This window comes from Heterocephalus glaber, unplaced genomic scaffold (genome assembly GCF_053883595.1).
Source record: "Heterocephalus glaber isolate CG9 unplaced genomic scaffold, H.glaber_assembly_v1.0 deba00001608, whole genome shotgun sequence".
Classification (NCBI taxonomy): domain Eukaryota; kingdom Metazoa; phylum Chordata; class Mammalia; order Rodentia; family Bathyergidae; genus Heterocephalus; species Heterocephalus glaber.
Genome location: NW_028258379.1, coordinates 13,620,570 through 13,630,786, shown reverse-complemented (window position 1 = coordinate 13,630,786; position 10,217 = coordinate 13,620,570). Strand labels below are relative to the sequence as shown.

General features: G+C 40.9%; 1 protein-coding gene across 1 annotated transcript in view; it reads right to left on the bottom strand.

The window, feature by feature from the left end:
- Nucleotides 1–273: 273 nt before the first annotated feature.
- Nucleotides 274–10,217, bottom strand: part of Psen1 (presenilin 1) — a 69,083-nt gene continuing 59,139 nt past the window's right edge. Inside the window, exons 9-12 of the mRNA XM_004837249.4 lie at nucleotides 8,106–8,192; nucleotides 4,433–4,606; nucleotides 3,262–3,380; nucleotides 274–1,598 (exon numbers count right to left, since the gene is read on the bottom strand). Coding sequence (XP_004837306.1) covers nucleotides 1,443–1,598; nucleotides 3,262–3,380; nucleotides 4,433–4,606; nucleotides 8,106–8,192 — 536 coding nt within the window. The 3' untranslated portion in view covers nucleotides 274–1,442. The remainder of the gene's footprint in view (nucleotides 1,599–3,261; nucleotides 3,381–4,432; nucleotides 4,607–8,105; nucleotides 8,193–10,217) is intronic.

Sequence of the window (10,217 nt, the reverse complement as noted above, 5' to 3'; positions counted from 1 at the left end):
AATTGAACCCAAAGGAGCTACATGGCTAGCCCTTTTTATATTTTATTTTGTGACACGGTTTCACTAAGTTGCTCAGACTGGCCATGAACTGGGGATCCTTTTGCTAAGCCTCCTAAGTAGCTGAGATTTTTTTTTTTTCTTTTGAGTACTGGGCTAGAACCCAGGGGCCTCAAGGCATACCAGGCAAGCACTCTCCCAGTGAAGTACTCTCCCTGCCCCTCACTGAAATTCTGACCTGTCAGAGACAAAAAGAAAAACCAGGACAGAAAGTGCTTCACCAGCCATTTCACTCTTCTTTAATTCTACTCTCTGGGCACATATCTTATTTGCTACTGAAGGAGTTACGATAGCAAGGGTGATAGCACTGGTTCATAACACATTTTTTTTGCACCAAAGAATAAAATTCTGGATTAACAGGGCCTGATCCTGGCATGCCAGAACTGCCTCCTTTGTTGTCGAAGAGAACTGCTGTGGGGGATGAAGGAAAAGACGGGGGCAGAAGAGGCGAGCAAACATGTAAATATATCTGAAAATTAGGAATTTGGTGGAAAATCCAGAATTTACTTAGGGATAATAAGGAACTATTGAGTAATAGTTCCATTATTTCCAGAAATTACTGAATTTGGAACCTGAGGTTAAGACTTTCAGGATAAAGCAACCCCAAATAAGCTCAGACTGGTGGTGAGAAGAAATGGCAACCAGAAATGGTAACAGGGTGCTTGAGAACAGGAAACTGTTGTGACACAAAGTGGGGGAGGGGATGTCTTCTTTAAAAATTAAATTTGGGGCCGGGGATTTAGCTCAGTGGTTCCGCCGCCTGCTTCGCAAGCGCAAGGTCCTGAGTTCGTTCCTCGGTACCAAAAAATAAATAAATAAAAATTAAGTTTGCAGCAAAAAAGTCTGGAAGTGAAAGCTTGAGACCCCTTCGACCTTTCCATTTTGCTGCTGGGACATGCTCTCCTCACAGTACCTCCTGAAAAGTTCAGAATTCAATTAATACAGATTTATTAGGTTGATTTCCAACATGTAACTTAAGGTAAAGAGTTCTGTTTGGTTTCAATTACTTCATTTAACCTCTTGGTAATGGTAGTCCTGAGAGTTCGCAGTGTTGGTAAAATCTCCTGCAACCAAGGGTCACACTGCTGGTAGAAACGCAGCAACTTCTTGGCCCATCGTATTTCCTTGTCCTTGTCCCTCAAATCTGTAGGTTTGCACCGAGGGACATAGTCCACCATGATGAAGTATGCTCAAAACCATTTTCTGTAGATGCCTCCTCCCAATGTCTAATAGTACAGGTGGTCAGGAATACCTGGAAGGAAGCTGCCAAAGTCCAGCCGGGAGTTTTGACTTGGTTAGATGAGGACACAGGCAAATCACTGTGTCCTTCCAGATTGTATTATAGTCAAAGGAGAAACATCCATGAGATTCTAATAGCCAGTATGCTAGATGTAAAATTGATGGAATGCTAACTGGTCCATAAAGGGCTGCACAAGGTAATCTGTGGCAAAGTAAAAAACAAGCCCGAAGGTGATAGAGATGGGAAGAGCCGGTAGTGCTTTCTTGAAAATGGCAAGGAGCAACAGTGTAAGGCACAGGCCCTGTGGAAGAGAGACAGGAAAAGGCACATATTCATGTGTAATTATGAAAGCATTGCAAGCAAAACAACTCAGTACAAGTCTTGGTTAACTCAATACTTTCCTCGGGTTAAATTTTAGAGCAGATGTTTCATTAAATCTGGAAGAAGAGCCATGCAACAAAAACATAGCTGCTGCTTTTTGCTTTTTGGTGCTGGGGAATGAAGCTAGGGCTTGATGTATGCTAGATGTGTGCTCCACCAAAACTGTAGCTTCTTTTTCTTTCTTTCTTTTTTTTTTGGTGGTACTGGGGATTGAATCCAGGGCCTTCACACTGAGCTACATCCCAAGCCCTTTAAACAAAATTTTTTTGTTTGTTTGAGACAGGGTCTCACTAATTCACTGAGTTTCCCAGGCTGGGCTTGAACTTAAAATCCTCCTGCCTCAGCCTCCAAGAGTACTAGGATTACAGGAGTGCACCACTGTACCTAGCAAATTTAAATTTTTGACAAATTTTCCTTCACTACACAGAGTTGACTGTGCACACTGTTGATGTTTTATTTCCTAATTCCAGGAAAGAAACAGAATCTGAAAATAAGTAAAACAATTTGAAAAAAATTAAATAATACTGAAATTTCTATCTACGATATTGTGTGGGCCTCTGTGATTTTAGTTTGGCTGTGATTTTATTTTAGTTAGTTTCCCAGGGGCAAAGAGCAATCCTTGTGCCATGTAGGGACAAAGAGACGCTCACAGGAAAACTGATAACAAAGTGAGCCCATGAAGAATACACTGCTTTCTTGTGAACATACAGCAGGTACACAGCATGGTTCATTTTTCACTCTATTTACTGAGACACAAGCTATAAACTCTGCAGGCTGAGCACCATTTCAATTTACTGAGAATAAGTGATTTTTAAAAAAATACCACACATGGCTGGGGTATGGCTCAATAGAGCCACATGCCTAGTGTACATGAGGCCCTAGGTTTGATCCCCAGCACCAAAAACAAATAAACAAAGATACAATACAGCCAATAAATACTGTCAAAGACAGAAAACTAACCTTAGAAGGCAAATAAAATACATGAAAATTCTAACTGGTTATTATCACAATAAATCACAGACGTAACCACAAAATAAATGCGTAAGTTCTCACCTAAACTCTCCTCTAACCTCACTATTCATCACACTATTCATCCTCAATATCACAGTTCTAGCACAAGGATCAGGAAGAAATAATGGATGGGCTGTTTACTGAAACCACAGCTGGAAAAGTGTCAGGGTTCACGCTTTTGCTAAAACCTACAGGGGGTCTGTGGCCCCTTTGCCCCTTCACAACTGAGCTCTAGCACAGCAAACTTCCAGCCATTACTGTGCTGGGCTCCAGGCCATGCTTCCTGACCCAAAGGACTCAAGAGTTTCCTGGAGAACTAATGAAAATTACACAATTAAAACAAATGAAGACATCTCAGGGCAGAGCTCAGTTTTAACAGCCCCATGTAATTTTCACAAGAGGTCCAAGTGGAGACCAACTCAGCTCAGGCCCAATTATACAGGTTTACAAAAAGTTTCTCAGGTGGTTGGCACACTTGGCTCACCTGGGGTTAAAACTAATTGCCTTAAAGGGACACAGAACTCAGTTTTCACATCATATGTCCTGACACAGTTTTATTAGTATATACTTACAATTAATATGGCCACAAAACAGGCTATGGTTGTGTTCCAGTCTCCACTGGCAGTTGCTGAGGCTTTACCAACCAGAACACTGTAGAAAATGAAATCTCCCAATCCAAGTTTTACTCCCCCTGAAAAAGGAAAGGTTTTCTTAATGTAAAAAAAGTTATTCTTTGCTCTGATTTTATAATTCAAAAATATGATTCTGAGCTGAGTGTGAGGGTGTGTGCCCACTGTCTCAGCTACTTAGGAAGCTGAGGCAGGAGGATCATTTGAGACCACGAGTTGGAGACCACTTGAACAACAGAGAGATCCTGTTTCAAACAACAAAAACAGAAAAAGGACTCAGCACTGAGTGCAAAGTCAATAAATGGTAAATAATCTAGCTCTAGCTAGGTTACTTTTGTTTTCTGAAATAGGGTCTTCAATGTTCTAGGCTGGTATCAAACATTATGTAGCTCAGTCCTGCCTTAAATTTGTGATCCTCCTGACTCAGTCCCCCAGAGTACTGGAATTATAGCCATGTGCAACCATGCTTAGCTTTACTAGGTTTTCTTTCTTGTTTTGGTTTGTCACAAAAGGAGTTTCAGATTCTATGCGACTGACTCTGGAATCTCAATAGATGTTGCTGTTCTATTCCAACAACATATCCTAACTGTCATCCACTGAATGCCTACTTCATACCTAAAATTTGTTCTAGGAAAGCCTCCTCACAAGGACCCCTAAACAGCTTGCCTGAGGTACCCTTTGTTTCATAAAATTCACCACTGTGTAAGTGTGTGATTGGATGATTGTGGGAAATGTAGAGTTATATAACCACTATCATGGTCCATGTTTCCACCAATCCAGTAGATACCTTACACCCATTCACAGTTAACAACCCCTGAGCCCCTGGCTGGAAGTGACCTCTCATCTGCTTTCTAGCTCTAAATTGCCTTTTCTAGATGTTTCATATAAATAGACTCATACAAAATTAAGTCTTTTGTGGCTGGATTAAAAGTTAATTTTTTAGAGGTTGTTTTGAAAACGTGCCTTTTAGAAACCAAATTCTAGAGTCTAGGAGACTTCCCTGTGACCATGTCTGGTTAACACTCCTTCAGTGAGAGGTGGTGATGTATGTGCTGATCCTAAGAAGGTGAAGAATGTGTACCCGGCCCAGAAGTTGGGTTTTCCTTGCACATACTTTCCTCTGGGTCTTCACTGGTGAGAGTGTTGCTGGACAGTTCCTGGACAGCAGCCCTGGACTCAGGTGTTGAGCGATGAGGCCCCAGGTGACTGTCCCTCTGTGCCTCCCATTCCTCACTGAAGCCACCATCGTCATTCTCTCTACCAGTGTCCTGTGCCTCCCTTTCTGTGCCTTCAAGAAAGAGAAAGCAGAAATTATAGCTCTAATATTTTGAAGTATTTCTTAACGTCTTTAAGAAAGATACATGGAAAAGGTAACAACCTATTATGGTAACTAGGTTTTTTTTTTTTTGGTACTGGGGATCGAACTTGGGTCCTTGCGTTGGCGCAGCAGGAGGCGAAGTAAGTAGGTTTTAACCCACAGGATAAGCTGTGAGGTGCTGACTGGCTGCCCATTCAGGGGCCCTTTCCCCCTTGTTTCCTGGTTTGCTTGAGTTTCCTTCCTTTGTACAAGCCAAGCCAAGCCAAGCCAAGCACAGCGATCCCACCATTCATTCCTCTTCCCAATCAAAGTCCGATGGCTGAGGGATTGTGACAGTTACAAGGTAATGAGTGCTGAGCAAAGCCTATAGGCAATTTTGGGGAATTTTTCTCTTATCTTCTTTTTGAGGAAGAAATAAACAGTCCTTTTTTCCCCCTTTATGTCCTGGGATCTGGATATGATTCCTAGAACTGCAGTAGTTGTGACTACGAGGAGTAGCTGGCTGGGGACCATGCCGATGTGCTACAGATGGTAGAGTAGGATGAAGGAAAGAACTAGGCTCTTGTTAATGTTAATGAGCCCCCAAATTAACCAACCCCACAAATGCTGATGCATTAAGACTTCTTCAAGAAAAGAGAATATATTTCATCTCTAAGGCACCTGAGTTGTTTCCATTCTCTGCAGCTGAAAGCTCCTGCCTGCTGGCACAAATCATTGGCTTCAGTGACTAAATATAAAAGAGGATTCGTGGGGAATGGTGAATTTCTTTATGACCAGTCATTCTGTTTTAATGCTATCAGTCTGACTGAAGATGGTGAGCATGACTGTAAAAAACTGCCATACATTAAAGATATTTAAGTGTGTAAGTGAAATTCGTAATACTTTCTCCCCCCTCTCTTCTGCAGTGCTGGGGATGAAACCCAGGACTTCGCACATCCAGTACTAGGCAAGAACTCTACTATTGAGCTATTCCCCCAGCCCTCCCTTTTATTTTCTGTAAAAGTAACATGCATTACTGTGGAAGGAGCTTTATCATGAATAAAGACTGCTTGTGCACTTTAGGGCTCTCAAGTGCATAGACTTCCTCTGCGAGGGCTCGAAGCAATTTTGTATTGCTCATTTTCATATTTTTTCTTAAAGGGGTCTCTATAAAACCTGAATCTTTGCTGGTTCAGAGTTTACAAAATCATATAAGATTTATGAATAAAAACACCAGTGTCTAATTGTCTAATCCTTCTTCAATCCCATCCTCCTTACCTTCAACTCTTAGCAGTTTATTTTGGCATTTATCTTCAAATTATGAATAGCATGCTCATGGTGCCAGGTCTTGATGTCTTAATTTTAGGTACTTATTCACACCCTCGGCCATATATATAAATTTTACTCTTCCTGTCTTCCCATTTTGTTGAACTCTGCAAAAAGTATTCACAACCAAACTACTTTGCTATGGCTCCAATGTATAATTACATTTGCTTTTTTGGAACAACCTTGTCTGGAAAAGTGCCTCATTTCTCCCCTTGACTATTTTCTATGCATTACCTATGGGTGGGTTGTCCTGAACTCTCTGACAGAGTTCAAACAACAAATAACCTCTCAGATCTATTATTTTTTCCTTGCACAGACCCTCTCAGAGCCCAAAGCCCTTCTATTCTAATCTCTAACTTCCAGTTCCTCCAACAGAGTGGTAGTTTTCAACCAGAGATTGTACCTCCTTTGCTGAGGGTGTGCAGAAGGAACTAAAGTGGAGGAGACTTTGGCAACTGCGATGACTTAGAGCCACTACTGGCACTGAGTGAGGGGTGGGGGTGCCACCTACTCTCCAGGGAGGCAAGTCCTCCCTCAATGCTGAGCTCTCTCAGGGAGGAGCTCCGCAGTCATCCAGCTCCTCCTCTCTGCAAAGCCCTTGCCCACAGGTCCCTCTCATGCAAAGGTCTTCTTCCACTCTGCCGTGAGCCGTCACCTGCTGTAACTTCAACAGTCCAGGATAAATAAAATTCCTACTACAAACATTCACAGTAACTTATACTTTTTCTTTATAGTATGTATCACAGCTGTATAAAATATTTATGGTATTATTCAAATGCCTGTCAGTCAAAAAGATGATAAGCTCAAAACAGGAAGAAATGTCTTGTTTAGCGCTATTATCTCCAGAGCCTAGAATGGTACTGGGCACACAGGTGTTCAATCAGCATTTGTCAAAAAACCAAGAGACCAGGCCGGGGATTTAGCTCAGTGGTTCCACTGCCTGTCTTGCAAGTGCAAGGTCCCAAGTTTGATCCCTGGTACCAAAAAAACAAAAAACAAAAAAAACAAAAACCCCCTCAATGTACCAAATCCATATAAATACCTACATGTGTAATCACAGATAACATTTTAATTTTCTTTGGTGAAGCACAATAACCAGGCTTGTAGCAACTGTTTCCAATTATTTCCAGGTTTTCTACTAGGTTTCCTACTGGTCTAATGCCACCTTGTTCTGCTGCCTTACACAGTGCAGAATAAAGCCTGATATCATTGGGTTCAAATTAGGAATCCCTAGAAAGTGCTCCCTCCAGTTACCCAAATGCTAATATAGCAGTTTTCTTGGCTCCAAACTCTCCCTTTGCTGACACAACTCATGCAGATTTTCTTTTCTCACTAGTGTTTTTTTTGGGGGGAGGGTTACTGGGGACTGAACCAGGGCCCTCACACTGAGCTCCATCCTCATCACCTCTTTTATTTTTTATTTTGAGATAGGGTCTTACTAAATTGCTGTTGCCCAGGCTGGACTTGAACTTGTGATCCTCCTTCCTCAGCCTCCTAGTGTGCAGTCTCTAGTCTTAGCTTTGCTTCGCTTTTCAGGTTTCTTATAAGGTTGGCGCTTTGTTTTCTTTTTTAAAAAACTTTCTTTTCTTCTGTACTACTTACATTGTGTTGTTATATCTCAATTCTAAGAACAGCTTCTAATTTGTGTTCTCCTTTGTATCTTCCTTTTGTAGCATCCATGTTAGGCCTTGCAAGCTCTTACCCTTGGTCATCATTATTATCCTCTTCCAGAAAGTCACATCCACCCGGAATATTTGACCTTTTCAGTATAACTATTATCACATCTCAAATCAAGTATATTTATTACTCCAGTCACGTTGGACAACAGGCTCTTAACTTTACATGTTTGGAGAAAGAGCTTAGTTTAAAAAAAAAAAAATCATAGCCACAACGTGATCCTTTCCATACCGGCATTATGTATTTAATGGTGTTTTATTTTTAACCGAGGATGCCTTGACTGGATTATTGGGCTTGGGGTCTCCAAACTTCTTATATATTTATCTGTGTATTTACTGGGGGTTGCCATAGCTATTTCAGGAGATTCTCAAGGCAGTCTATGACCAAAAGAAAGAGGTTAAAAAGCACTGCTCTACAACTCACTCTTCACCTGTGAGATGACAATGACCCTGCAGAACCAGGATATTCCCAAGCAAATGTCACCTACTTTGTGTGTTATACTTGGAGTTCTTGGACACCCTTCTTTGGGCTTCTGGGTCTCCTTCAGCCATATTCACCAACCATACCATTGTTGCTGTTGGGAAAGACAAAAATTCACATTAGCACTAGAAACACAGCATTAGAAACTAGAAACTAGAACAGATAGATAGTAAGCCATTATCTCTCTGTGGAAATACCAATCTTTGTAATGCTGCCTCAGAAGCCTTAATCAGAAGTCAGTGTACAGTAAAACCCACAGAAGATTCTCTTTGGTTTTAAGAGATTAAAAAAAACCTCTGAAACAGAATGTCTGCTATCACATTCACACTGTAGCGGTTACCATGAAACATCATTTGTTGTCACTGAAAAGCAAACCTATTCAGGCCAGTGAGGGACGCCGAAATGGCCTCTTAGGGGATGTCCTAAAGCAGTGGAAGCCTATCAATGGGAAGTGGTACTGGAATTAGATTCCAGGACAAACCGAGACTCACAAAAGCCTCAGATGATGGTTATTATTCTATAGAAGCATGGAATAAATTTCCTTCGTGTTATGTCTAATTTTTGGAATCTTTAATAATGCTAAACTGTTCATACATGAAGTAAAGAAAGGTTAAATGCAATAAACATGGGCTGGGGATGTAGCTCAGTGGTGCTGTACCTGCTGGCAAGCACAAGATCCTGAGTTCAATTCCCAGTACCTACCCTCCCAAAAAAGCAATAAACATGAAGAGGAGAGTTAATTGGCCTCTTCTATGTTCTTTTTACAAATATATATATGTATATATATATATTCCATATACAATGAAGAGAGCACGAATACTTTAAAATGATGCTTCTCTCTTTTATATCGCCTCTGTGGGAGGGGAATTTGACAACATCTAACAAAACTAAATGTGCATTAACCCTTGACACAGAAATAAAGCTTCTGGCTGTTTTGCTTCCCCTAGTACTGGAGCTGGAACCCAGGGAGGCTTTACCACTGAGCCCACTCCTTTACATTTTTGAGACAGGGTCTTGCTAAATTGTCCAAGCTGGGCTCAAACTTGTGACTATCCTCCCTCAGCCTCCTGAATAGCTCTCTTGCTTTTCATACTATTCCTCTATAATTTCATCCATGCTTTTGAAGAAATTAAGGTTTCTTGAAGAATTTATGAAAGAACTACACAACCAAAGAAGCTAAAAATTCCATTACAGCCACACTTACTCATTCACCAGTCTTATACTTTCTGAGGTCAAACAAGTTTTATTATACTATAACCCATCTAATTAGAAGTCAATATAAGCCAGGCAGGAAATACACTACTTAAATCCAAAAGAGAAATAGAAGGACAACTACTGCATATAATTTCTATAGCCATCCTAGCAATGAAGCAGTATGTAAGTGGTGCCTCAGTTCATGAACTTAATTCTTTCCACGTTTCTGAATTTGCAAACTGAATTGGTCATGAACCAAATCAAATTTAATAGTTAGGTTCAATGTTTAAGATTTAAATTCTAGGTTTAAAAAAACCTCTCAGACTCAATAATTTATAAAATCCTCACCACAGATTTAGTATTTCATGAGAATAGATTTATCTTGAATCTATCTGATCTACAGAGAGGTAAAGGACTGCACTATTTCCCCATACATGTTGATTTCTCATTCAGATATTTGTGAATGTCAAGTGTTCTGTGATACTTATACAGACTTGATGTTATATATGACAGATATGTTGAAAGTGTGTTCTAAATCCTTGTCCCTTATGGCGCCCACACTTGCCATGGAGTTGAATGGATTTTTCCCTCCTCCTTATTCAACTATGGGGTCAGCTTCAACCAGAGTCAACTGCATACCAGAGATGACAGCTTGCTAACACTGAGTCTAGACCTCAGGCTTTGCTGACCTCTTGTACTTCCAACCACCAGCAGAACACATCCTCACCCAGCTTAAGGGTCCAGGCTGGTAAAGGAAACAAGAAGTAAAGCCACCACCAGAAGGTCACAGCAGCTGAGGCAATGACCCAGCTACCTGGGTTACAACGAGTGACCTTTAAAAAAAACTCCCCAATCTCCCCCTCTTTTTTGCTTAGAACTAGGATTTATTTATTGATCTTTGTTTTATATCCCTTGGACACAATAA